The sequence below is a fragment of the Gnatocerus cornutus genome, chromosome 5 (genome assembly GCF_029298725.1).
Source record: "Gnatocerus cornutus isolate USDA-ARS CGAHR chromosome 5, icGnaCorn1.1, whole genome shotgun sequence".
Taxonomy (NCBI): domain Eukaryota; kingdom Metazoa; phylum Arthropoda; class Insecta; order Coleoptera; family Tenebrionidae; genus Gnatocerus; species Gnatocerus cornutus.
In genome coordinates, this window is record NC_142237.1 from 17,786,470 (window position 1) to 17,811,605 (window position 25,136).

At 41.4% G+C, this 25,136-nt stretch overlaps 8 protein-coding genes across 14 annotated transcripts; 5 read left to right on the top strand and 3 right to left on the bottom strand.

The window, feature by feature from the left end:
* The first annotated feature begins 1,885 nt into the window (after positions 1–1,885).
* On the top strand, positions 1,886–4,284 carry LOC148175272 (short transient receptor potential channel 4-like). The gene is made up of 3 exons (XM_088036973.1): positions 1,886–2,081; positions 2,133–4,073; positions 4,118–4,284. Exons 1-3 carry the CDS (start codon positions 1,886–1,888, stop codon positions 4,282–4,284), a joined length of 2,304 nt encoding a protein of 767 aa, XP_087893099.1.
* A 131-nt stretch (positions 4,285–4,415) lies between these two features.
* On the bottom strand, positions 4,416–9,160 carry Sap130 (Sin3A-associated protein 130). Of its 4 annotated transcripts, none has more exons than XM_088035488.1 (11): positions 8,614–9,160; positions 8,311–8,564; positions 7,839–8,264; positions 7,447–7,789; positions 7,323–7,400; positions 7,100–7,270; positions 6,053–6,256; positions 5,500–5,935; positions 5,101–5,449; positions 4,939–5,052; positions 4,416–4,886 (listed from the first exon to the last, which is right to left on the bottom strand). In XM_088035488.1, exons 1-11 carry the CDS (start codon positions 8,843–8,845, stop codon positions 4,737–4,739), a joined length of 2,757 nt encoding a protein of 918 aa, XP_087891614.1. In that variant the 5' UTR covers positions 8,846–9,160; the 3' UTR covers positions 4,416–4,736. The 4 variants fall into 4 exon arrangements, with proteins under 4 accessions (XP_087891614.1, XP_087891613.1, XP_087891612.1 ...); XM_088035487.1 differs by having other exon boundaries at positions 7,836–8,264; XM_088035486.1 differs by having other exon boundaries at positions 8,311–8,570.
* A 151-nt stretch (positions 9,161–9,311) lies between these two features.
* On the top strand, positions 9,312–12,592 carry beta'COP (coatomer subunit beta'). Its single transcript, XM_088035489.1, has 5 exons — positions 9,312–9,471; positions 9,523–9,874; positions 10,041–12,249; positions 12,298–12,409; positions 12,458–12,592. Exons 1-5 carry the CDS (start codon positions 9,469–9,471, stop codon positions 12,491–12,493), a joined length of 2,712 nt encoding a protein of 903 aa, XP_087891615.1. The 5' UTR covers positions 9,312–9,468; the 3' UTR covers positions 12,494–12,592.
* Positions 12,593–12,803: 211 nt separating this feature from the next.
* Positions 12,804–14,594, top strand: LOC148175275 (aladin-like). The gene is made up of 5 exons (XM_088037082.1): positions 12,804–13,005; positions 13,059–13,604; positions 13,649–13,902; positions 13,948–14,310; positions 14,360–14,594. Exons 1-5 carry the CDS (start codon positions 12,886–12,888, stop codon positions 14,544–14,546), a joined length of 1,470 nt encoding a protein of 489 aa, XP_087893208.1. The 5' UTR covers positions 12,804–12,885; the 3' UTR covers positions 14,547–14,594.
* On the bottom strand, positions 14,547–15,183 carry LOC148175276 (partner of xrn-2 protein 1-like). Its single transcript, XM_088037089.1, has 3 exons — positions 14,874–15,183; positions 14,697–14,827; positions 14,547–14,647 (listed from the first exon to the last, which is right to left on the bottom strand). The coding sequence occupies exons 1-3, from the start codon at positions 15,047–15,049 to the stop codon at positions 14,592–14,594; spliced, it is 363 nt and encodes a 120-aa protein (XP_087893215.1). The 5' UTR covers positions 15,050–15,183; the 3' UTR covers positions 14,547–14,591.
* Positions 15,184–15,275: 92 nt separating this feature from the next.
* LOC148175277 (uncharacterized) lies at positions 15,276–16,093 on the top strand. Of its 3 annotated transcripts, none has more exons than XM_088037085.1 (3): positions 15,276–15,410; positions 15,466–15,631; positions 15,742–16,093. In XM_088037085.1, exons 1-3 carry the CDS (start codon positions 15,276–15,278, stop codon positions 16,068–16,070), a joined length of 630 nt encoding a protein of 209 aa, XP_087893211.1. In that variant the 3' UTR covers positions 16,071–16,093. The 3 variants fall into 3 exon arrangements, with proteins under 3 accessions (XP_087893211.1, XP_087893213.1, XP_087893212.1); XM_088037087.1 differs by having other exon boundaries at positions 15,784–16,093; XM_088037086.1 differs by having other exon boundaries at positions 15,276–15,383; positions 15,445–15,631.
* Positions 16,094–16,313: 220 nt separating this feature from the next.
* TfIIEalpha (transcription factor IIEalpha) lies at positions 16,314–17,816 on the top strand. The gene has a single exon (XM_088037083.1). It carries the CDS (start codon positions 16,495–16,497, stop codon positions 17,707–17,709), a length of 1,215 nt encoding a protein of 404 aa, XP_087893209.1. The 5' UTR covers positions 16,314–16,494; the 3' UTR covers positions 17,710–17,816.
* Zir (dedicator of cytokinesis) lies at positions 17,699–25,026 on the bottom strand. 2 transcript variants are annotated; one of them, XM_088037080.1, is made up of 19 exons: positions 24,908–25,026; positions 24,782–24,854; positions 24,557–24,735; positions 23,965–24,507; positions 23,639–23,918; positions 23,415–23,589; positions 22,589–23,352; positions 22,253–22,539; positions 22,030–22,204; positions 21,051–21,982; positions 20,724–21,003; positions 20,046–20,675; positions 19,768–19,920; positions 19,029–19,720; positions 18,809–18,980; positions 18,582–18,762; positions 18,146–18,536; positions 17,952–18,098; positions 17,699–17,905 (listed from the first exon to the last, which is right to left on the bottom strand). In XM_088037080.1, the coding sequence occupies exons 1-19, from the start codon at positions 24,946–24,948 to the stop codon at positions 17,860–17,862; spliced, it is 6,141 nt and encodes a 2,046-aa protein (XP_087893206.1). In that variant the 5' UTR covers positions 24,949–25,026; the 3' UTR covers positions 17,699–17,859. The 2 variants fall into 2 exon arrangements, with proteins under 2 accessions (XP_087893206.1, XP_087893205.1); XM_088037079.1 differs by having other exon boundaries at positions 22,589–23,364.
* Between the last annotated feature and the right edge of the window lie 110 nt (positions 25,027–25,136).

The window sequence follows — 25,136 nt, forward strand, 5'->3', positions numbered from 1 at the left end:
ATAGCCACTTAATCGTCGAATTTCCGAATGATGAATGGATTTATTTACACCATACGTCTATATTTTGATATTGTAATTCCATTCAATACCACATTCTGTCACGGTTTACCCATAAAGCTCAAACTCCGCCTCCTCCTATTGTAATATCGTATATTTTAATTATGCGTAAAGAAACCGAGTCTTTGCTTCAGGATATGCCTGTACTCCGATACTAATGGCTCATTTATGCCATTCTAGACTGAAGAAATCGCAGACTTGCAAGAAACGACACTGACTTATTAGTTATAGAAAAGAATTTTATTATTGTAGAACTGGTCGTTTTACAGCTACAGTGTTTCCATGAAGTGAAATATGGTAGTAAGTGCAAGAGCGGCAATGCTCCTCACGATCAAGATTGCCTTTTTGTCTCCAGCCACAAATTACAACCGTATTTGTAGATATAAACTTTACTTGATGTAATACAAGATTTCTCATTTACTATAAAGTGACTCGATGATGTTCCTTGAATTCACGCCATGAAATATTCAAGCACTCCTACTCCTTTCTGCTGTTCCAGAGGGAAACTGTTTACAAAACAAATACAAGGGTCATATTGTCTATTCCTGACGTCAGAAGTGTCACCACTTTTGATTTGATTAAAATGCTGCGGGATCCCCGTCAAAAGTCTTCTGGCAGCGATCCATCACCTGCAAGAACCAAAGTTTACAAATCCACTTAATTTCAACAAGAAACTTAACATTTTTAAAAGCTGTGAATTTATAAAAAATACTTTGTTCTTTTTGTAAACCCACAAACATCTTAGATTGTTGTAAACAACTTTTGTGAAACTTAAGCCGAGCTAATTGTTTTAGATAAATTCGGAATCATTCCGTAATGTTTATTTGTACATAGATCTTCAAAGAAGAAGTTGTGCCCAAAGAAGCCCGCACATTATAAATACAACTTTTTCTATTTAGGGCGCCCTATATTACTGTTTACGAACTCATATTTTCATATAGCTATGAGTTATAAAACGTTATTGATTGTAATATCTGCATTTTCTGCAAAACTTCCTCGACATCTAATGGGTGCATCGTTCTATATTCCAAAAATGTTACGCTTGATTTCCTTTAAAATGAACTCTAAAACTAAACTTTCAGCTACATTAGGTAGAAATTTATCCGACTTTGGAATGTTTGAAAACGAGCAAATTCAAAATCAATCACAAGCAATCAGCTTCACAACTAGAAATAGTTATTTTTCTGTCAAACGAACCGACGAAAATCTTATTGTTATTACAAAGAGTACGCTTTTGAAATTTCAGCTGAAATGACTCAAACATCCGCTTCGTTTCAACAAGACTAATAACATTTTTTATTCATAATAGACTTGACTTTAAATTTGTTTTCTCCTCATAAAAAATCAATCCGCCTCGCGAATTCCCAACAATACGGAAGCGAAAATGGAAATTTATTGTTTCACGATAATTTAAATTTATTTAAATGTCAGGGGCCGCTTGACCGATAAGATAAACAGAAAAAGTAAAGGTCTTGCTCGTGCGGGCGGTGTTTGAGATACAGAACTAAATTACTTTGGGGGCGCTTAAAAATTATTCGACTAATACTTATAGTGGCATTAAAAGAAAGCGTGGGCAAAACGTTATTAGACATGAAAAAGCGTCTACCTCTTTCATGTTTAAAGTCAGTTCTAACTCTTTGTTATCTAATTGAATACGAGTCAATTTTCATAAATCGTACAAAGGGCAAAGACGTCGCGTCGCATGTCTGTTAGTCATTGACTGAAAAAAGTCATGTTTTTTCCCTAACATTGTCACCCAGTATACGACCTTCAATGTCAACGCTTATGTTACGTCATATTTAAGTTTCTACATTATTTTAATCCAAAAATGGCCCAAGACCCTGAAAACCCCCAAGGAGCCTCTCCTCACCCTCCACCCTCGTTGAACCCGTTTTCCAGAGCTCAATCCCGAATGGGTTACAGGAGATTAGAGGAAGACGATGAATTGCTCATGCCCCGTCCCAGCATTTTACTCCCTCATCTCCTGCAGTCTGAAAAGCGGTTTTTTGAACTAGTTCACTCAGGTATTCATTAGTTCACAAGACCCTTATCCTTGTAAATCCCTAATTTTTCAGGGGACGTTGGCGCCGTTAGTGATTTTCTAAATGAGAATCCCGGTTTTAACATAAATTGCATGAATTTTCAAGGAGTGTCGGCGTTGTTAGTAGCCGTGCAAGACCACTCTGAAGCGATGGTGGAGTTTTTACTCACAAAAGAAAACGTTGATATCGGCGACTGCGTTCTGCATGCGATCCGTGATAACCAACCACGAATTTTAGAAATGCTGCTGGAAAAACAGAGATCAGCTGCGCCGAGTCTTGAGTATGTTGGCGTGACGCACAGCTCTGATTTTCCTGATTATATTACTCCTTTGATTCTGGCGGCTCAATGTGGGCATTATGAAATTATAGAAATGTTGATTGATCGAGGGCACACGATAAGCAAGCCACATTCACCGACGTGCAGATGTGTTGATTGCAGGGCTCAGTTAGATCGAGATGATCTTCTACATGCAGAGCAATTAAGAATCAGCTTGTATAGATCTGTGTGCAATCCAGCTTACATCTGTCATTCTTCCCGGGATCCTATTCTTACGAGTTTTCAGTTGTCGAAAGAGTTGAGGGACTGCGCTTTTTTCGTTCCCGAATTCCGGAACCAATACAACGAGCTGGCTCAAGAAGTCAGCACCTTCGCGGTAGATTTAGTCGGTGGCTGCAGAAATTCGGGAGAAGTAGAACTAGTTCTTAAACAAAAATCCGGGATTCAAAACGCGAGTATTTTCGCGTATCCCCGACTAGTCCTTGCAATGGACTACAAGCAAAAATTCTTTGTTGCTCATGCCCACATTCAACACATAGTAGAGTCAGTTTGGCACAGCAACTGGCATGACTACAACCTAAAACCGATACCAGCAAAAATCGTATATCCTGTCTTCCGCATTGTTATGCTCCCCGTCGTAGCCGCAATGTGCATAGTCCTTCCGAAGCACCCAATGGTCGCTCATTGGAACATACCAGTAAACCGCATGATAAACCATGTGGCTGCATACCTCGTCTTCCTCATCATTATTTTCCTTGAATCGAACATGTCGAAAACGAAGCAGAAGCGGTTTCCACCTGATTCTGGACTGGAACCTGTTATTTTGTTGTTCGTTGTGGGTAATTGCTGGAGCGTGATCAGAATGTGTCTAATTCAAGGCCCTAAACGATACTTTAAATACCTCTGGAACTGGCACGCAGTCATCTCCAACACGTTCTTCGTGTTAACTTTTGTTTTTTGGTTAGCATCGTACATAGACGCGTTGAATAACGACCAGGTTGACTTAGAGAGAAAATTCTGGCACCATTTAGACCCGATTTTGATAGCTGAAGGCACTTTCGCGGTAGCTACAATCATGACGTTCTTCAAACTGATGTTTTATTGTCGTTTAAACTATTATCTGGGACCTCTGCAAATCTCTTTGGGAAAAATGTGCTCAGACATGGCCAAATATCTTACGATTTTCACGATAATTATCCTGTCGTTCACTGCAGGGTTGTGCAGATTCTATAATTACTACGATGGGATGGTTCAGGTTGATTCCAACGCTATCAAAACAGCCCAAGTGTCTTCTTTCATTGATTTTAGTACCACTCTTAAAACTTTCTTTTGGGCCGTTTTCTGCATGGCTCCTTTAGAAACCGCGGACGTGATCATTGAAAATTTGCCGGGGGAAACAGAGAATACTACGATTATCAACAAACATCTCTTCACCGAAGCTGTTGGATACATTGCTTTCGCGCTTTTTGAGGTCCTCACAGTCATTATGATTCTTAACATGTTGATCGCAACGATGTCCTCCACGTTCCAACGAGTTTTAGATAACATCGATGTTGAGTGGACATTTGGGAAAACTGATTTTTATTTGGAGTACATGTTGCAGTCTACGTTACCATCGCCTTTGAATTTGTTGCCCACACCTAGTGGAATTTCGACATTCATGGAGTGGTTTCAGGCGCCGAAAGTAGATTTAAGAGGTTGCTTTTGTTTTTTCATGATAAGAGTTAACAGTCAATTTTAGAAGAGGAAAAAAAGAACGATTATCCTGCACTTATGTCGCAGTTAGTTCAGAGGTATTTCAGAGATAAAGATTCTTCAGCTGGTCCCGAAAATGACTTGGATATTCTGAAACAGGATGTTGCAGATCTTAGGCAGATGGTTGGTGACCTTCTAGATGCCAAGGGGTAGAATAAAAATCAAAAATAAATAATCTAAACTACAAATCACAATCACAATTTGTTTTTGCATTTACGAAACTTCTGTACGTTTTACTTTTTTTTGTGGCTTTCGTTTCAAGGATTAATCACAAACATACTGTCGAAATTTAAACCGTTTTATTATAAACATCAACAGTAAGTTTACTGGAAAATTCTCATTTTCATCCATCAATGGATGCAATAATAATATAATACACGATCGTGTACAAAAGCTGCACACTACTTTTTATTACAAAATTATTTGTACATAACTTAGGACATTTTTAAGAATTTTTTATATTCAAAGTACCAACATCAAATAAATAAATACATTTAAAACGCAGGAATATACATAAAAAACTATTTAGAAAGCATTCCCTTTTTCGTTCTTTTTCTTTTGATTTCATAAATGTCCAAAATTATGAGTGGCAACATGACTGGATTTTAAGATTTATCCCGTTTCTTGAAGTTACGCTTACTGGCACATCGATTTATTATATCCGTGACGTGTCCCTTGTGATCGAAAATCTTCATGATTTGAGTTTTTGCTTCGATCATGCCGTCATTTATAATTTTGATTCTTTGAAGATTGCCCTAAAAACGAACAAATTAGCCTCAGCTACCGTTTCCGCTTTTCTTAACTCACTTTAATTAGTTCGTTGATTCTATTTATGTCCTTTTCAAAATTTAGAGCCTCTTGAGATTCTGTATTCTTAAGTAGTTCGTTCAACTGATTATAGACGGTTTGTTCTTGCTCAGCCTAAAATATTTCAGTCAAAACAGTCAAACACCGAAATAAGAAACGTACCAAGTCCTCCATTTGGGTCGAGAGATGATAGATTTTCCACCCATTGACTTTCTCTTGCACTCTATACTGGTTGGCCAAATCCATGATCGTCGGTCGTCTCTCGTCTTTGGGTCTGACATCAGAATACCTTAGATAATGATTGTGGGTAGCCTTCCAAGTTTGCCGGTAGCTGTTCAACAAGCTAGCAGAGGCCGGTTTCCGCACTGTGGTCACTTGTCCAGCCTCCGGAGCTCCATCTCTCGGTTCATCCGACTGATTACCATCAGAATCATCCGGATCCTTCTTCATGGTGCTCTCAGAAATAAACTGCATGTCATCATTGTGCTCGTCAATATCATTACTCCCAGTCCTGCAACAAACCCTCGTAAACACCCTCCAAATTCATCCCACACAACTCACAATTGTTGTTTCCTGGGTTTCTTCCTCGGACTCATCTCCATGGGCGGCTTAACAGTCTCTTCCTCTTTATTCAGAGGTACATGAGGCAAGCTATCTTCATTGACTTCAGCTAAACCAGGACTAGACGTGGCGGAGATCGTAGTGCTACCTCCAGAACTATGCCCATTGCCTCTAGAATCCGGTCGCGACGGCGGCGAAGTCGATGGCAAGGGTTGCTGAGTTAAATTCGTCAAAACCGGTGTTAGATTCTTCGCCGCTTTCAAGGGAGAACCTTCATGATCTCGCTTCCGCAAAATGCTCGGACGAGGGGAAGACGTCATTTTCGTGGGGGCCGGTTGCTCCGTATTTATTTCGGCCTGATTCGAAAACTGTTGAGTACGGTTCTGGTCAACCACCATAACTGGATTAAACCTCATTTGTTGGTTCGCAACAATACCTATAAGAAAACGATAAAATTGTATCAACAAACATCGGTACCTTGGTTTTTATCAAAACTGAATTAAATATTTCGAAATGTGATCTTGTTTATTTAACGAGGTAAGAAAATACATACCATGCACTTGTGTATTTAAAGTTGGTGGCCTAATTTGTTGGGTTGATTGTGGAAGAGCAGCGAAAGATGTTGGTTGTTGACCGAAAGAACGAGCGACGGAATAGTTCCCTGAACCATCGTAGAAATACGTACCAGTTGCGAGAGAATACGTTGAAACACTGCTCGTTGTGGTACTGGTGCTAGTTTGAGGTGCGCTTGTCGGACCTGGAAAAATGTAAACAATAATAGATTGTCAGTGACAATTACAAACAAATGAAGTTATCGGCCTGCTAAGTGAAAGAAGTTTTAATGGCACATCAGGTCAGAATAAGGCACTTCCAAGTACGTCACAGTGACGTCACTAGCCCCGCCCTCCGGTCTGTGGACAAGTAAAGCATTGCATTTGATAATAGTATATTATTTTGATCAAATATCACACAAAATAATTGTGTGTATTAATGTATTAACCAATTACTAGCCACTTCATGATTTTGAGGCCAAAAAACCTAAATTCGAAGCAATATCTATTTGAAACGGGTTGTGACGTCACGTTGGAAATGCCTTATTCACATAAAAATTAGAATTGCAATTTCAATTCGCGCAAGACAATTTCAAACCAGTGAAGCGAAATAACTATATATTTCTTTCTATTGAGAGACCAATGATGTAAATTTTTTCAAGTGAAGAAGCAATATAAAAGTTATACAAAATTGTTACATGTAGGCGTGAATAAAATTAAAACCTATCCTATTTGTGACGTCTCCTAAAACTACCAAATATTCAGGACCTACCTAAAAAAATTGATGAGTTTATAAAAACACTTGAAATGTTCTTCACTGTATTATTATTATTAAACCAAGAGAATTAGATTACGTACTACCGTGTTGGCCGTGTAAAAACTTAATTTAGTCACCTTATCAGTAGATAAGATATCAATCAGAATCTGTTTTTTTACCCCGCTGAGTAAACCTGTATAAATACATTCTTTATTAATGTACGATAAAAATGCGGCTAATTATGACTTACGTTTTCAAATTAAAACATATGTTTTTAGCATTGTTAACTCACTTGGTGATGTTCTTCTGGGAACAGACGATAAAGAAGCGTGAATAAGAACATTTGCAGTTTGATTGGTTCCTTGCTGATTTTCGCTTTGCGAGTAAACACTAGCGATCGGTATAGTTTGTGACGAAACCACAGCTGATTGCCTTTGACTCACTATTGCAGTTGGCACATTTACTATAAACGAAAATTAGAAAAAAATCTGTGATTCAATTCTCATTTAACTTACCAGTTCTATTATTAGCAGCTGTAACCACGGTCGGTGTTGTTTTAATGGTAGCAGGTATGGGAGTAAAATGAATGGCACCTATAAACAAAAAGTTACAAAAAAAATAAGAAGTATCATCACCAACCTTGAGCAGGCTGTGTTATCACTTTAGTGGCTTGAGTGTGAACATTCCTTGGTTGAGAAGGATTTGCCAAAACCACAGTGTGCAGTGTCCTAGTTGGCGGTATAATGTTAGAATTGGACACCTGTGGTGGTGCTGCTGCCGCCACCGACAAACGCCCGATTGTCACGCTGGGTTGAGTGGTGACAATCCTGTTGGTTGTGGTCCCAATCACTGTTGACTGTTGTGGTTGAGAAGCCACTGCGGTTATTCTTGCTCCTGAGGTGAGAACTGTTGCTTGGGGAGTCACAAGACGCGCTCCTGTTTGTGTGACATTTACAGGGATCGTTAATCGCGCTGTTGTAACCTGTAACGACATTCTAGTTCCCTGTAGATAAAGACTGATAACTCACCACAGGTCTGGCTGTAATACTTTGTCTCTGGTTCTGAGCTGAACTCGCCACTGTTAATCTGGGAGTAAACTGGTTACTAGTATTAGCACTATAAACCACAGCCTGGGTCCTAGCAGGGAGCACTTGTGCAATAGTCACAGTGTTGCCTAAACCTTGAAGACCAGCAGCATTCTGTCCAGGCTTGAAAGAATGCCCAATTGTAATAGCAGAGTGGAGTATTGCAGTCCCTGGCCTGATTGTTGAAACATTCTGAATCCCAGTCTGTGACCTTGAAACCACCTGGGGTTTTCCAGTCACGCTAGCTCCACGAACGGGAGAACTTAACACAGTTGTAGCCCCCTTAATTTGAGAACCATTGGAGGAATTGGTCAACCAGGCGGTTCCTGGGGCGGGGCTCGGTGTGCGAGGGGGTCGCACAAAAGCGTGAGCCTGAACAACAACCACTAGAGTGGTACTTATGTAAAGTGAAACTTACCTGTCCACTAGTTTGTGCAGCCACTACCATGGGTCCTCTGACTGCTGCCACGTTGCTTCGCGGTGCCGCAATGTTCGCAACGACTGCTGGTCCTCTTGGGACGTGGTACGTTGTACCACATGGAACATTTTGAGCCACAACTGGCGTGGTAGATAAAGTAATCTGTGTGGGTCTTTGTATTGTAATGCTGGCAGAGCCCTGGGGCTGTGCTTGACTACTAGTCAAAATACTCGTAATTTGAGTACGTGCAGCATCTGAAACTAGGCCAAATAAACAACATCACATGTTTTAAAGTGCACTCACCTTGTTTGAATACTGTATGGGGCACTATATTCGTCGTGATAATAGTTGGAGTATTGGAAGGTGATTGCCCTGAATTTGTAGGTGCACCTTGAGCCAAGACGCGCATTCCACGCAACGCCTGACTCACAATCAAGGGGGCTTTCCCATCTACAGTTCTCACTGACTGATTTCTAGCCAAATCTAAAGGCAAGGATTTATGAACCTCCTTGCTCTCTTCACCACTTCCACTCATAGCACACCGTTTTTAACGAACATTCATAAAAAATTAAAATTATTACGATAAACGCATCTGCATAAAATATTAATCAACTTTAACAAACTATAAGATTTTGCACGTATTAAGAACAAAAGCCATGCTACTTGCTCCAAAGTTTTGAAGTTGGAAACTCAAAGACCTCGTACGAAATTTTAAACTTAATCATAGCCTTCAAACTTAAGAATATACGATTATGGACGACAACAACATCACAAAACGCAAATTCTTGACTGACGCCATTGCTATTGCTGTCAAGAGCGCGTCACTTCATTAGTTCGAAACTGCGCACGTAACTCCCATTAAACTGAAATTATTTTTTTGTATGATTCCGTATTCAAAAAGTGTGGGAAATAAAGCGGTATAATTAAATTTTAATTATTTACATATATGACTAAATTTAATGATTGTAAAGGCAATCGGTTATATTTTTTTAATATTGTGTTCGTAGATATGATATTTCGATCTTCCGAGGTGACTGTCAAAAATTGAAACGTCAACGCAATTTGTCGGCCACGTATTTTGGTATTTTAAATGGCAAGTTGTGTTTTCTTAAAATTCCAGTATTAGAAAGCTTAGAACGTCATTAATTAGCAGTTAATATGGTAAAATAAGGTTTTTTATTATCATAACCATTTCAAAACCACTTGTTTTAGCCTCTTCGTTTGGACATAAAACGCAAGCTTACGGCACGTTCCGATCGTGTAAAATGCGTGGATTTGCACCCCACGGAGCCCTGGATGCTCTGTTCTTTGTACAGTGGGAATATAAACGTTTGGAATCATGAAAACCAACAATTAGTTAAAACTTTTGAAGTTTGTGATTTACCAGTTCGTGCAGCAAAGTTTGTACCTAGGAAAAATTGGATCATTGCCGGGTCAGATGACATGCAAGTACGAGTTTTCAACTATAACACCTTGGATAGGGTGCACGCTTTTGAGGCCCACTCAGATTACGTCAGGTGTATTGTTGTTCATCCAACTCAACCTTACATCCTTACTGGAAGTGGTAAGCTAATGCAGGAGTTATATATAATCAAATTAAAGCAGACTTGTAAAATTTGGCTCGTTTTTTTAAAGAAATAGGGGCTTTTCTTACTTTTTTTGAGTCGCCATGTGACTATGAGTGTTCAGCTTATTGGAAACTAAAAAACTAATTTCTATTATTCTGGTAGATGATATGCTGATCAAGCTATGGAACTGGGAGAAGGCGTGGGCGTGTCAGCAGGTCTTTGAAGGCCACTCCCATTATGTCATGCAAATCGCCATCAACCCCAAAGACAACAACACTTTTGTAAGCGCCTCCCTCGACCGCACCTTAAAGGTGTGGCAACTAGGGGCATCCACTGCCAATTTTACTTTAGAAGGTCATGAAAAGGGGGTAAACTGTGTGGATTACTACCACGGTGGCGACAAACCTTATATAATCTCTGGAGCCGACGACCGCCTGGTGAAAATCTGGGATTACCAAAACAAAACTTGTGTCCAAACTCTTGAAGGTCACACTCAGAACATCAGCTCTGTTTGTTTCCACCCTGAGCTTCCTATAGTTTTGACTGGCAGTGAAGATGGGACTGTTAAAGTCTGGCACGCGAATACCCACCGCTTAGAGAGTAGTTTAAACTATGGTTTTGAGCGAGCATGGACAATTTGTTGTCTCAAAGGGTCTAATAATGTCGTTATTGGTTACGATGAAGGAAGTATTTTAGTAAAAGTTGGTCGTGAAGAACCGGCAGTTAGCATGGATGCCAGCGGTGGCAAGATTATTTGGGCGCGACATTCAGAGCTGCAACAAGCGAATCTTAAGGCGTTGCCTGAAGGGGCGGAGATTCGAGATGGCGAAAGGCTACCGGTGGCTGTAAAAGATATGGGGGCGTGCGAGATATACCCGCAGACAATACAGCACAACCCAAATGGGCGTTTTGTTGTTGTTTGCGGCGATGGAGAGTACATAATATACACTGCCATGGCTCTCAGAAACAAATCTTTTGGAAGCGCGCAAGAATTCGTCTGGGCACAGGATTCTAGTGAGTACGCCATCAGAGAAGCAGGCTCAACAGTTAGAATCTTTAAAAATTTCAAAGAGAAGAAGAACTTTAAGCCTGATTTTGGCGCAGAGGGGATCTTTGGAGGGTGGCTGCTTGGCGTTAAGTCAGTTTCAGGACTTACGTTCTACGACTGGGACTCTTTAGACCTTATTAGAAGGATTGAAATCCAACCTAGAGCTGTCTATTGGTCTGACAGTGGTAAATTGGTATGTCTCGCAACGGAAGACAGCTACTACATTCTTTCGTACGATTCAGACCAAGTGCAGAAAGCTAAAGAAGAAGGAATTACAGCTGAAGATGGCGTCGAATCCGCGTTCGAGGTTCTTGGCGAAGTTAGCGAGACCGTGCGAACTGGACTTTGGGTCGGCGACTGTTTTATCTACACCAATGCTGTCAACAGAATAAACTACTTCGTTGGAGGTGAGCTCGTCACCATAGCTCATCTTGATCGTCCTTTGTACGTCTTGGGCTATGTCCCACGCGACGATAGACTCTACCTTGCCGACAAAGAACTTGGAGTTGTTAGCTACCAACTCTTGTTATCAGTTCTTGAGTACCAGACAGCTGTTATGAGACGTGATTTTACAACAGCCGATCGCGTGCTGCCCTCTATCCCTAAAGAACACCGCACCCGAGTAGCCCACTTCCTCGAAAAACAAGGCTTTAAAAAACAAGCTCTCGCTGTAAGCACCGATCCTGAGCACAGATTCGAACTAGCTCTCGCTCTAGAAGACTTAAACACAGCTCGTGTTTTGGCCCAAGAGGCCAACAATCCCCAGAAGTGGAGTCAGTTGGGAGAGCTAGCCGCTTCCACTAATAACCTACAGCTAGCGAAAGAATGCATGCAGCGAGCTCAAGACTACGGCGGCCTTCTCCTTCTCGCTACAAGCTCTGGTGATGAAAACTTAGTGAGGAATTTAGGAGAAAACACGCACTCTGAAGGGAAACACAATTTGGCGTTCTTGTCATACTTTCTTTTGGGTGATTTGGACAAGTGTATGGATATTTTAATTTCAACCGGGCGATTGCCGGAAGCTGCCTTTTTCGCACGCTCCTACTTGCCGGATAAAATATCTGAAGTTGTCGGATTGTGGAAGGCAAAGTTATCGTCCACCAACGAGAAAGCCGGCCAAAGTTTAGCTGATCCTAAAGATTACGACAATTTGTTCCCGGGATTACACGAGGCGATTGCTGCCCAGAAATTCTATAATAGCCAAAAAAAAGGATTACCATCTGCGAGTAGTGCAAAGAATGTTACACCAAACCATGAAAGGAATTTAATAGAGGAGATGAAGGCGGCATTGGGCCCTGAAGCGTGCAATTTGCCACAGACGAGGTAACTTTTAGATATGTTTTAATTGTAAGTTAACTTTTTTTTGTACAGCCAAGCTCAACCTGGGGAACACAAAGCGTCTTCAGTATTGCAACAGGAGGATGAAGACGACCTAGATTTAGATTTGGAAGGCGTTAATATTGATGATAACATTGATACAACTGTGAGTTGAGTTTTGGGTTTTTACTTGTTCTAATTTTTGAATTTTCAGGATATCAACCTAGACGACGATTTGTTAAGTGATTAATATTCAGAGATGCATTCTCACGCTACTATTTAATCGTTAATGTTTTTTATTGTCAAGTATTTTATGTAGGAAATATGTAATAAAACAACTATAAGTTTCTTTTGCTTTTTTATTTACAGCGAAAACAGTTACATAAATAGATGTGCTAAAATGAATAATGTAATTTTGTAAGAATATGAGTTTTATGGTTTTTAATTCTTGAGATTAGCTCGGATGAAAGTATTGCAAAAAATAAAATAAATAAAAAAAAATTAATACGGTTTGTCTTCAAAATTAAAGATATAGGGACTTTTGGTTTGTCTCCAATTGTCAAGTTGTCATTTCACGTTTGACATTTCTTGCTTTTGACAGCAATTCAAAAGACTGAAAAACCGGTGAAAAAAAACTACGAAATGAGAAATTTAGAAGAATTTATTGTCCCAAACGACGGCGAAATTACCCTCTGTGAAATAAACGGACGAATGCAATGCATGAGCTACGAATGTGCCAATCTTTCGACGTTCACAAATTCGGTACCCTTTCGAGGTTAAGTGTAACCGTCTAAATCTAATTTTTTCAATTTCAGATAAATAGCCACCCGAAAATTCATATTAGTCGTGATTTACTCCATCATGCGAGTACGACTGATGAAGCGAAAGCGTTATTTCTACCCACTGATGTCCCCTTTTTGAAACAACTAACTCAAGTGTACATGGAGCAAGGCGTTAAAGAAGTGCTTCATACCGCGGCGTGTCACAACCATTTTCTTATATCGAATAGTGCCTTGTTGTTGTTGCAAATTTTAAGATACTTTAGGAAAGTCAGATTGGTTTTGAACCCACTTTTAGAGTATAATAGTTCAGAAGTGGTGGAGGAGCTGAGTCAGACTAGGAACTGGGCTAACACGTTAGTGAGGTGTATAGTGTGGCATCCTCACATTTCGCGTTTGGCAGTCGCTACTTGTGATGATACTGTGAGAATTTATTGTAACGATAATAATTATATCCCCATTTTAAAGTGTAAGCAACAAAAAAATGTGACTTGTGTGGCTTGGAGGCCACTGTCTTTGACAGAAATCGCAGTGGCACACGAAACCGGAATCATTATTTGGAATGTCGATTTCAATTCATTGGTAATTTGAATGTTTATTTGAACCAAATTAATTTCTTTATTTAGGTTGCCAGACCCTCTATAAGTAACACTGTTATGTTGCACAAAGTGGACCACCAGCCTTTAATGAGTCTTACATGGAGCCCCAACGGGAATATCCTAATCAGTGCTGCCGCACATGACTCCAACATCCTAGTTTGGGATGTTGAACAGAATAGAACAAGTACTTTAAAGGGCTGTAGAGACTCTGGAAACATTCTTTTAAAGTGGTCTCCATCTAAAGACAAACTGTTGACTGTTTCAAGCGGATTCGTTTTCAAGTATGTCTTATTTTAACCCTTCCAACGATAATTTAATTTTTCTAGAATTTGGGACTGTCAACACTGGGAGAGCGACCGCTGGACTGTACTCTCAGGTCACGTACAGTCAGCTTGTTGGACAAACTGTGGAACTCATTTAATGTTCTCCACCTGTACAGAACCTGTAATTTATGGTTTAACAATTAAAAGTGATCAAATTTTCACGAGTAACTCGGACACTTCAATTGATCACGCTGTTCCATTGTATGATCTTGCTAAAGTAGACTTAGAAGGTGTAGCTGTTGGTGGTATTGTTCAAAGCATGGAAACGGACCCTAAAGGGAGACATTTAGCAATATTTTTCAAAGATACAAACTGTGTGGCTGTTTTCAGCGTTGTGACATCACCACTACTTCAATTAATTCCAAGGTAAAATGTAGTTGAACTGTTGTTGTTTTTTTATTATTTTTTTTTGCAGTTCAATGGTTGTTGGTTTACCTGCTGAAACGCCGTGTACAATAGCGTTCCAACAAAACTTTAAGCCTGGCGCCTGTTTGACGATAGCTTGGTCCAGTGGACGCATCCAACATTTCCCCATAATTTACACTGACTTAACACGTGACTTTAATGCAAGTCAGTATAAGTCATTTAACATTTCAAGATAATTTTGTATCAAAGTTTTATTTACATAATAAAAATAAAATTAAGTCTCATTGTCGTCCTCGTTTGTTGCTTGTGTAAGTTCCAGGATCAGACTGTCTTTTTTCTATAAATTAACAATTTTATTTGAGTACATTTCAGTGTGGGCAACTCACTTATTTTGTTTTCAGCCGCATTGGAAGCTGAGACGAACGTTCTCTGCAGCTTCGTTTTTTTAACTTCTCTGTACTTCTTGGCTATGTCTTTGGAGAGCTCAGCAATTCTCACCATCAGTGGGGCTGGATAACTATGAGAGAATTTTAAAAAATAGAATATACAACTGTTTTAATTACCTGCAACCCATGAACTCGACATTAGTGAAAGTTGTAGCTAGGGCAACGAGGTATTCTTCAGGGAATTTTCCTTTGTGGGCCTTCATGAATTCTTTGCGAAGCTGCCAATGCTCCTCAATATCAGTATCGTCGCGATATTTATCAACATCCCAGTCAGTTGGGTATGACTGAGTCATTTCGTCGAAAAAATACAAAAATTTCGAATATTTTTTAGTTTGACTGTTATTAAAAAGTTGGGTTAACCCAGACGTCAAAAACTTCGACTAAGAACACCAACTACTACAATTCAAATTCCCCCAAATCGAAACTTTGTTTGTTTTGACGTTTATGTGACAGTTTGTTATAACCTCTGACAAATTTACTACTTTGTTAATGATTTGCGTAAACCCACCATAAAAAATAATGGAATCAAGGATAGAAACGTCGGAGTTACAACAATTGGTGGGAAGCGACGTAGACGGGGAAAACGATGACAGCACAGCTCATGACGATACAATCAGCGAAGTAAAGGTTATATCACCCGTCAGAAGTAACAAAGTACTTTTTAACATTTTTTTTTACTATTTTTAAGCTCAACAAGCGTTCATTACAGATGTCGTCGTCTGAAAACACAAGCCATAGCTCCGTTACCAAGTTCGGGAATCGCTACAATTTGGGTGTGAACCCTGCAAACTCAAAAGTGTCTTTTGTAAATGAGAAGCGCATGAATCGCGACACTGCCAAAACCACCACAGCTAGGCCGAGAAACGTGCATAAAGGTGAGATATTTGTTGTTTTTTTAGCTATTGTTTTCCATTTTACACTTTATTTGATTTATTTTATTTTTTTGTGTTAATTTTTATTTTTGGTTCTGCACGTGTGCATGTAGATAATAATACCAATGTCCGACATCATTGTTTTGTCTCTGAAGTGCCTGACGTACGTCACATGGAAAAAGCTCTTTTGGGGCTCTTAGCCGACTTTCACTCTGGGAAACTCAGAGCATTTGGAAGTGGATGCACTATGGAACAAATGACCAACATCAGGCAGCAACAGGAAAAGCTGGCCAAGCTCCATTTTGATCTGGGGTCTGCAACTGTGCCCTCACTCAATGATGAAAACCTGCTGCGATCCCAAAATACCATGAGCCAGCTTATACAAAGACTTGAGCAGCTGAGTGTCTCCATTGAAGCGCTGCACAGTAACACAAATAAATAAATCGATATGCGATTATTTAACATTATTTTTTTTAAGTAGTAAGTTATTTATATCCAAAGAAATTCTGAAGTTGTAGTTTTTATACATTTATGCAACTTGTTCCTACTCTTATATTGATTGTTTACGCAAAAAATGGGATCCCCTCATCCAAAAGCGAGAAGAATTAGGCGAAATATATGTTTTCACTAAAGCTTTTTTTCTTTTTGAATGACTGAAGTGGAAATCGTAACTTTCCACTAAACTTGTTAATCACCTTATCCTGTCAGTGTCAGATTTTCTAGGTTACAGAACTGTCAGAAAGTTTGGTTATTATTTTGATGTCACCTATGCGTTGTGGTTATTTACCCCATAATCTCAGTTGTAACCAATCAAATCAAATTACAAATCATGTGCAAGTAAAAATAGTGTTTCCTACTCCACCACAATGAGTAACGAAGAAAGACTGGTAACGGAGGTGCCCAGCAGTCTCAAACAACTCGCTCGCTTGGTGGTCAGGGGCTTCTACACCATCGAAGACGCCCTAATAGTTGATATGTTAGTCCGAAACCCGTGCATGAAAGAAGACGATATTTGCGAACTCTTAAAATTCGAAAGAAAAATGCTGCGAGCTCGTATAGCCACGTTAAAAAATGACAAATTCATCCAAGTCAGACTCCGAATGGAAACAGGCGCCGACAGCAAAGCACAAAAAGTAAACTACTACTTCATCAACTACAAAACTTTCGTCAACGTCGTTAAATACAAACTTGATTTGATGAGAAAACGCTTGGAAACTGAAGAACGCGATGCAACAAGTAGAGCAAGTTTCAAGTGCCCTGGCTGTCTTAAAACCTTTACAGATTTAGAAGCAGATCAACTCTTTGATTACATGACCAGCGAATTTCGGTGCACTTATTGCCGCGAAGTTGTGGAAGAAGACATGTCTGCACTACCTAAAAAAGACTCGCGGCTACTCTTAGCCAAGTTCAACGAGCAGTTGGAACCTTTGTACATTTTATTGCGCGAAGTGGAGGGTATTAAACTCGCTCCTGAGGTTCTTGAACCGGAACCTGTGGATATTAGCACAATTCGAGGATTAGACAAGAAAGCGACATCCCTACCTCAAGAAAGCTGGTCCGGGGAAACAACGCGACATGCTGGCTTCATGGTGGAAGAAACAAGAGTCGATGTTACCATTGGGGATGAAAATAATACAGTCGCGGCTAACGCGCGCAAAGAAGCGCCGATTTGGATGATGGAGTCTACTGTTATAACTAAAGAAGAAGACGCCAAGACTGCTGACGCAATCATTGATGCGGCGAATGAAACTACGAGTAATAACGGCAAGACTGACGATATTATGAGTGTGTTACTTGCTCATGAAAAGAGACCGTCGAATTTGGCCGCTAATGCACTCAAAGGGCTCAATAACGAGTCCGATTCAAGCTCCGATGAAATGAACGAAGTTAAGGAAGAAACGGCGGAGATAGAGAACTCAGATAGCGAAGAGGATGATGGAATTGTGCCTACAGTCACTGTCGGGAATCGTGTGTACAACATTACAGACATTAACGATACCGTAATTGCGGAAATGACGCAAGCAGAGAAGGAGATTTATGTTCAAGTTTTCCAAGATTACTACCCACATATGAATTATTAAATGTTTATTATATAAAGGAGTACACTATTTTTGTAACGATACAAAAGTACTTTTTCTTACGAGCTAAGTTAAAAGCGCTTATACTGATTTAATTAAACCTTGGGTGTATATTTATGATCTACAAGTGTTTAATAAATAGTTCATCCTACTCTACCAGCGTAAATACGTCGTTTCATTGCTGGGGAACTTGTGGGGGCTAAAATTCACGAATTAATAACTATTACTAAAGGAACAGTCCATACCTTGACGCAATTATCGTTATACTCTGGGGGTTAACTAGTGGTTGCAACTTCTCGGTGAAACGTTTGTAATTCCTGTCAAGCTCTCTTTGGTAGTCTCTTTGGTCGGGTCCTATCAAATTTTTATTTTTCTTTAAGGCATCAAAACACCTGAAATATTCCCATCAAATCAGCACTTAGGCAAACCTCCAACTCACTTTTTACAAAAATCTTTAAAACACAGCCTGAGTTTGTTCTGATGTTTGGTTAACGCCTTCCCATCGCTGGGCAAAAAAGTCAAAGCCATTTCCAACGGTCCTTGATTAACCGTTGTACCAATACACCCCTGTAACACCATCTGCAAAATTTTCGGATCCGGCGGCTCTTGGTGAGTGGCAATCGCCAACTCGTTCGTCTTCTTCTGGATGTCTTCAATAGCCACCTCTATCGGAGTCAGGGTAATCTGCTCGCGATGAACCACTTGAATACGAGTTTTAACGTAAGGAAAGTGCACAGCTGTTGTTAGGATAGTTTTGCGCTTATACTGATCGCGGAGTTCTCCATGGGCCTTTCCCGTCATGGTGAAAGGAGTCGCATAAACAAATCGTTCTGAAAATGACAATTAGAAGAGTTTTTCTAAAAGGACGACCTTACTTATGTTAAAATTGCGATCGAAATGGGTTTGGCGGTAGCGCAATTCGTACTGTTCAAAATAAGGCTCCACGTAAGTTATCTGAATGTAGGCTTTGTCAGGATCCAAGGCGCTGATGTCCACAATATTGGAGTCTTTGATAATCATCACGTTCTCCGGCCCAAACCTCTCAGCGTAGAAGTTCTACAAAAGAATGTAAAAATTTGAGCGTGGTCTCACTTCTACTTACTTCCAAGCGGCTGAAAATCTCCGGAAGTTTCGTCAGCGTGGGCTCTTTATAAATGAACTCTTCTCGGTCTAAATCCCCAAATTTAGAGCCATAGAAACCGACTCTGAAATAAGTGCCGAACATTCGTTTCCCTTGAAGTTGATCGATGCGAGTGTAGGCGTCATGGAGTTTACTGTGAAATCACTCTATAAAAGCGTGTTTAGCGATATTTCCTGCCTACCCGTGAATGTTGGCCAACTTCTTAAAATCCCTGTTGTTCTCCGCGATCGGAATCAACACCCTGTAGATATCATTCATGGGTTCGTACATCGCCGCGACGTGGAAACTGCTCGCTGCTTGTTCCAGCAGCCCCACGAGTCCAGCTTCTGTGAAATGCGACCCCAAGCAACCTCCTTCCTTCTCTGGACTCAAAACATCATCCGACACCGCGCTCTCTTCCAAGACATTCGGACTAACCCTTTCCAAAGCGGCGGCTCCTGCAGGAAGATGCGGTGAAGATTCCGACATCACCAAATACTCCGCGACTAAAGCAGCGGAATGCACCAAACACATCCCGGCTTCGCAATGATTGCTCCTCTCCATGTGCTTCTGTGCCATGTTCTCCAGCCATGTCAGGCGCAGATCTGGGGAATTCTGGTAACCTTTCGCGATACGATACATGAGATCCAGGAGCATTTCCGGGTCCTCTTGGAACTCCTTCATTTTTACGGTGTCCGACAGAATCATGTGAAGATTGAAAACCAAATCGCGGACTTGCTCCGGGAAGGTCGTTTCTTGGAGTTCCGCGTCTCGCTCACCGTATTCCAGAATAGTTTTCAAGGATCTACGGAGAGATTCGTCGCTGAAAGAAGCGGAAGTTCCCACGAGACTGCTCAGGGACATGGTTACTTGCATTTTGACCCGAGCAAAGTTCTGGAAAACTAGTTTAAAGTACGGGAAAATTTGAAGAGGACGCTTACGTTTCCGATTTGGAAAGTCTGACGCATCAATAAGTACAGAGATGCGGCGGCTTGAGAGCGGACAGATGCAATCTGAGAGCCACAATGCTTCAAGAGTAACAGACAGAGATCGGCGCAATGTGTACTTTCTTCGTCAAATAACGCGCTGTGGAACTGTTAATAAAATTAATTAAATTTACACATTACACTCTGACGCAGAGGGGAGAAAGGAGGCTAACAATGGCGTTTTCCAATCAATTATGTAACTTGAATTTGAAACCGCAACTTTTTTTTCTCACCTTAAAAACGAGATTTCGCTGCGACGCAAACAAATGTGGCAATATCGTCGTGCTTTGATTTTTGCTCAAAGCATGCAGCAGCACTGTGAGAGCCAACCCAACCAAACACTGTTGTGAATCCCACTGGGCCACCGTCGCGACGCACCGCTCTAAAGTATCCAAAATGATGAACGACGCCTCTGTTGCAAAATGACCCTCCAGATGCACGTCGGGAAACAAATCTTCCTTGGGTCTGTCAACCACATCAGCTATGGGTCTATACGCCGCCATTTGCTCTTTCCGCCACCTTAATTTCGTTTCACCAGACCCCGGAGTCTGAATTCCACCTTTTCTTCTTTGCATCATCTCTCTTGCAGAACCTTGACCAAGAATGACGTCTTCGAGAAGCGACAAACCGTCTTGGGATACTTGGGCGTGAGCGTAACCAGAGGGCGGCGGCGCTCTTCGTCTTGGACGGTATTCAAAGCAACTCGTGCACGCGTCTAAGAGGTGCAACAGTGTGGCGAGTCGTGAAGAAGTGAGCTCGCCGAGCCATTGGGACAAAGATTCGCGCTCGACGTTCTTTAGTACCCACAAGACGCAGGTTAGGAGGTTTCGGGTCACCTCGGCGCTGATTCCAGATTTGCGATTCTAAAACCAAGACCCTGTATATCGAACTAAACAAAGTAGAAGAACTACCGATTGGAGGTTGTCACAATTGACAGGCGGGACTTTCCCAGCGATGGCCATAGCCACGGTCTGGTTGATGTTGGGTTCTTCGTCGGTAGGGTAACGATCGCTTTTGTCCGACGACCAACGATGAAGCAGATGAAGAACGTCCATTGCGATGGTAAGAAGAGGTAAATACAAAGCGGCCACGCGTCGACGAGCCTCAGGAGTCGAATAACGCGGATCGCTATCGTGCCATGACAGCAAAGACTTTATGGTGTCCACCGCCTTGATATGAAGATTCGGTTTACTGGAAAAATACAAGAAGTGAACACTCAAAGAGTCCTCACCACTTACTTCATTTCAAGAATGCTTGCAACGTCCGCCAACACGATGCCGGTCAAATAGTGATGTTGCCTATACTCTGGTGAGAGTTCAGCGAACGTGCTAACTCTTTCTTGGCTCGCTGGAGGCCCTGATAAAAAGGAATTTTGACTGGTAGAACTAGTAACGCTGGGACTCGGAGACACTGATGGTCCTGCCACCATAAAAGGCGTGGCAAACGGCAAATTCAAAGCGACGTAATGTTCGTGACTGCAAACAATCCTCGCGCATTCCAATTTTAGCTCCACCAAGACAGCAGCATCTTGCATGGACAAGATCTTCGCTTGCAACTGTTTATTGTAGTAGCGAATGGCATTGAACACTGCGCCTCTATCACAGATAGATAACAGATCAAAGAAGAAGAAGGCTAGAGCAGCGTTAAGTGTGTGCGCCCTCCTAATGTCGCTCGTGGAATGCGAAATTATCTCAGCCGTGATCGTGTGAACCAGCGAGAAGATATCGTCAAGGAACTGCTCCGAAAATCGGGTTTTTCGCGGAGACTCCAAGCTCCGAGTGTGGGCAAGGTGCTCGACCATGCTCTTGACGATCAACTCGAACAAAAACCACGCGTTTTGCATTGTTAAGTCTTTGATTCTTCCGCTAGAAACCACCCAGTGGAGAGCGATTTCGTGATGGACGATGCGGTGACATGTATTGATACTCGAACTGACGTTGTCGTTATTGGGGGCTCTCATACTCGCAGCTCGGTCTAAACCTCTGGACTGTTGCAAGTGGGCTACTTCTAGATCAGGGTTCGAGTTACTCCGAGTCAAAGAGACACCATCTTCCCATTCGGGGGAACCATGACCGCTTGTAGACAAAGGATGTGGAAGATTACACTGATAGTGAATGTAAGTCACCAAAAAAGCGTTTCTGGAGTGTTGATCAACCGGTAAATCGAGTTTCTGTAACTGAAATGTAAGGTTTTGTTGATTACCGCAAAGAACCTCACCGAAATGTTCTCCAGAAGCAAACAAAACGCTTCAAAAGCTGACTGTCCGATGTTGAGCGTGTGTCCTGAGATTCGTGGGGGCTGCACCAACAACTCCAAGAGACTGTCGAAGATCAAAGGCAGATTCTTGACGATGGCTTCGGGTTTCGCTCCGGCCAAACCAAGAGAAGCAGCTCTGTGAAATTTCTGTACTTCTTTGATACTACATTTTGACCGTACCTACCGTAACTCATTTTCTAGTCCTGCTTCCCCAAGTCGCGGAGGTACGATCCCAGTGTGAACGTAATCATACGCCAATAGGAACCTCTCAACAGCTGGGTCATGAGTGTGGACGGAAGAAACAGAGTCCAAATGCACGGTAAACAACCCCTTATGATTATCCAACCATTTAGTACCAGGAAGATACACATCTGGTGGGATATAACTGTAGTTCTTCGGGGGCGTTTCTAGCATGACCGGTAGGCAGAACTCGCCGCAGATTAATCGCCCGTCGCGGATTAGAGGCAACCACTGGAATTACCATACAATCAATACTCGACTCACTTACTTCTTCACTCACCGTGTATCCTACTGGTGTATCAACAGACGATTGGTCGACCTTCTTCTGACAAGAAATGTGATAGAAGGTGAACAACAGATGGTGATTGTCCGACAACGCGGCTGGTAATTTCATCTTAATCTCATCATAAAAGAACGGATTTTTACTGTGGTAAGTTACAACGGTGAACGCTTCATTGGTCATCTCTGGACAACTAGACTTTCCATAGATGTTACACAACGCTTGAGTGTCGCTTTCTCCAGCCATCAACTGCACTTTTACCGCTAGATTCCTCGCAGAACCAGCGCGATTCGAAAAATTCAACTCCTTTGGACTTACAAACAACAGATTACGGTAATTGTAATGTGGTAACAACAGTTCCTTCATCGGAAATTCGAGAAGTTCTTTAACCGGTCGTCCTTTATCATCTGGATATGGATACAACTTCACTAGTTCTGTAGTTAGACAGTTTTTGTACTCTCCAAGACATGGTGCGATCTCCAGTTTAAGAGTAGCTGGAATACATTTAAGTTTCTTAAGGATGGTAGTTGGTTTCTTGAGTTCATGAAGGCACTTGTAGAGATCTTCATCGCGGAGTTTTTCACCTTCTTGTTTAAAAAACGAGGAAACTGTTAAAGTAATCGGGCGGAATGATTCAAGAGTTGATGCCAAGTGATCGGGAGACCAGGAGCGTCTTTTATCAGATCTTCGCTCAAGGGAACCTCTTCGAGTTAAACTCCCCATGTCGGTGGCTCGTCTTCGGAGTTGTTCCAAGCTGCTGCTACCTAGTTTACGATCTAAATTAAGTTAGTTGTGCCATTATAATACTGAAAAAACTGAAAAGTACCTAAGCTGTTGGTAGTTGAAGTGGAACTGAAAGAATCCCGATCGGATTCTCTATCCAAGGAGTTCCCCCCGTTGATCACGTTCATTAGATAAATTCCAGTCCACGCAAATGCTTGTCTGTACTTCCCTAATCGCTCACAGACAGCCACAGCGTTAGCTTTGAGCTTATCACGGTTCTAAAATCATTTTATTAATTATGATTATTAAAATTGTAATAAAAAATACCCGTTCTTCTTTCATATACGGTTCCACGCATTCACTGAGATCGCCTTGAAGAACTTTTTCCAATCTAACGACTAAGAACAAATCAGGCGATGGATTTGTGATATTAAAAATACATCCTCTAGCCAAAGTACTGGTGTCGCTATAAGGCACATGACCGCCCAACATGCGTTTCAGACCTTCCGGATTCAGATCAAAATAAAACGTTTCCGAAACTTTTTTGCGTTCTTTTGAGTCGTACAACGCCATGGACGCAAAGAGCGGCTCCACTTCCAAATCCAAACTAAATCAAATCTCTAAGGATGGTTCAAGAACGAACGACAACTTACGTTAACTGATGGCACTTGACCAGAATTCGGTGTCCCAGCGGCTCCGAAGGCGGCACCGCGGGCAGTCTCTTCTCGATAGGCTCCCCGATGTCCTTATCCCCGGGGGCTCCTGAACACAGCGCGAAAACAGCATCCTGTCTTTCAGTCTGGCGGCGACTCTCATTGACCTGGTCCAAAGTTTCAGGGGCGTTTTGTTCTAGGATTTCAGAAATAAGAGGATCCCCAGCAGAGTGGCGCAGATCCAGAGACGCCCAGGAGTTTCTAGGGGTGAGAGTGTCGCCACAAGAAGACACCGAGACCAAGGACGCGATGCTTTGCCGGCTACTACTTGAGATGGACGTTAGATCAGATTCACTAGCAGCTTCAAAAGTGTTAGTTTGGAAGTCTACTTCAAATTCTTGTTTGGGGCTAGGTTGCAAATTTTTTGATAAATTAGTTCTGCTGGAAACGCTACTACTGAGGTTTCTGTGGTTGTATCTAACTACTTTCCAGTTTGAGGTGTAGCATTCAACACAGGCTTGAACATGAGGGGGTAAAGTCTCCCTAGAAAAATTAATTGAGAAAGTTAGACGACTGCTAGTCAAAAAATTACAGTTTCTCCTCTGGTAGAATGGGGTGGAGCGTTCTGATCGGTCTTTCTATCACATCCACCTCAACATCGCCATGGGGCACGTCTAAAATTGCGTGTAAAGGGTCCCTGTCTATTAAATTCTGATACTGGCTTAGAAACTCCTCAAAGTCTATAGGGTCCACTACATCGTTAGTCCAACTCTGGAAACGAAGGTAAAGTTTTTGGGAGCGTTATCAAGAAACTTACAGAAGAAGACGACGGCGAAATTACACCGCCCTTATTACAAGCTACATTGCGGCGAACATCAGCGGCGTGGTGTCTAAAAAACACAAAAATCAGTCTTCATTCAATGATTGAAATTGTTTTATTTACTTGGATAGTTTTTGAGTGAACGCCCTCGCATTTGAAGTCATTTTTATTTACAGATGTCAACGAGCTGTCACATTGCTGTCAAACTACTGTCAGGTTGAAGTTGACAGATGTCACTTTTTTTACTTTTCTGAGAAATTGTGAGCGTAGAAATACAGTGGGTTTTTCGAGATTGATTTGTGTTCAGTTTTCTGTAAACTAAATTAAACCAAAAGGGTTGTGGCTAAAGGAA

What these genes read in the sequence shown, in the direction of transcription:
- LOC148175272 (XM_088036973.1), top strand. Translation starts at nt 1,886, where the DNA reads ATGGCCCAAGACCCTGAAAACCCCCAAGGAGCCTCTCCTCACCCTCCA. An exon ending in TTTTGAACTAGTTCACTCAG is followed by an intron (nt 2,082 to 2,132) that starts GTATTCATTAGT and finishes CTAATTTTTCAG; the next exon opens with GGGACGTTGGCGCCGTTAGT. An exon ending in GCCGAAAGTAGATTTAAGAG is followed by an intron (nt 4,074 to 4,117) that starts GTTGCTTTTGTT and finishes AGTCAATTTTAG; the next exon opens with AAGAGGAAAAAAAGAACGAT.
- Sap130 (XM_088035485.1), bottom strand. Translation starts at nt 8,845, where the DNA reads ATGAGTGGAAGTGGTGAAGAGAGCAAGGAGGTTCATAAATCCTTGCCT. An exon ending in TCCCAGAAGAACATCACCAA is followed by an intron (nt 6,257 to 7,099) that starts GTGAGTTAACAA and finishes ACATTTTTCCAG; the next exon opens with GTCCGACAAGCGCACCTCAA. An exon ending in CGACCCAAATGGAGGACTTG is followed by an intron (nt 5,053 to 5,100) that starts GTACGTTTCTTA and finishes GAAATATTTTAG; the next exon opens with GCTGAGCAAGAACAAACCGT.
- beta'COP (XM_088035489.1), top strand. An exon ending in TTACATCCTTACTGGAAGTG is followed by an intron (nt 9,875 to 10,040) that starts GTAAGCTAATGC and finishes TTATTCTGGTAG; the next exon opens with ATGATATGCTGATCAAGCTA. An exon ending in ATGATAACATTGATACAACT is followed by an intron (nt 12,410 to 12,457) that starts GTGAGTTGAGTT and finishes TTGAATTTTCAG; the next exon opens with GATATCAACCTAGACGACGA.
- LOC148175275 (XM_088037082.1), top strand. Translation starts at nt 12,886, where the DNA reads ATGAGAAATTTAGAAGAATTTATTGTCCCAAACGACGGCGAAATTACC. An exon ending in TTTCGACGTTCACAAATTCG is followed by an intron (nt 13,006 to 13,058) that starts GTACCCTTTCGA and finishes TTTCAATTTCAG; the next exon opens with ATAAATAGCCACCCGAAAAT. An exon ending in TCAAGCGGATTCGTTTTCAA is followed by an intron (nt 13,903 to 13,947) that starts GTATGTCTTATT and finishes TAATTTTTCTAG; the next exon opens with AATTTGGGACTGTCAACACT.
- LOC148175276 (XM_088037089.1), bottom strand. Translation starts at nt 15,049, where the DNA reads ATGACTCAGTCATACCCAACTGACTGGGATGTTGATAAATATCGCGAC. An exon ending in GTCGAGTTCATGGGTTGCAG is followed by an intron (nt 14,828 to 14,873) that starts GTAATTAAAACA and finishes ATTCTCTCATAG; the next exon opens with TTATCCAGCCCCACTGATGG. An exon ending in TGCGGCTGAAAACAAAATAA is followed by an intron (nt 14,648 to 14,696) that starts GTGAGTTGCCCA and finishes GTTAATTTATAG; the next exon opens with AAAAAAGACAGTCTGATCCT.
- LOC148175277 (XM_088037085.1), top strand. Translation starts at nt 15,276, where the DNA reads ATGGAATCAAGGATAGAAACGTCGGAGTTACAACAATTGGTGGGAAGC. An exon ending in CACCCGTCAGAAGTAACAAA is followed by an intron (nt 15,411 to 15,465) that starts GTACTTTTTAAC and finishes CGTTCATTACAG; the next exon opens with ATGTCGTCGTCTGAAAACAC. An exon ending in GCCGAGAAACGTGCATAAAG is followed by an intron (nt 15,632 to 15,741) that starts GTGAGATATTTG and finishes GTGTGCATGTAG; the next exon opens with ATAATAATACCAATGTCCGA.
- TfIIEalpha (XM_088037083.1), top strand. Translation starts at nt 16,495, where the DNA reads ATGAGTAACGAAGAAAGACTGGTAACGGAGGTGCCCAGCAGTCTCAAA.
- Zir (XM_088037079.1), bottom strand. Translation starts at nt 24,948, where the DNA reads ATGACTTCAAATGCGAGGGCGTTCACTCAAAAACTATCCAA. An exon ending in AAGTTGGCCAACATTCACGG is followed by an intron (nt 18,981 to 19,028) that starts GTAGGCAGGAAA and finishes GTGATTTCACAG; the next exon opens with TAAACTCCATGACGCCTACA. An exon ending in ATAACGATAATTGCGTCAAG is followed by an intron (nt 17,906 to 17,951) that starts GTATGGACTGTT and finishes CGTGAATTTTAG; the next exon opens with CCCCCACAAGTTCCCCAGCA.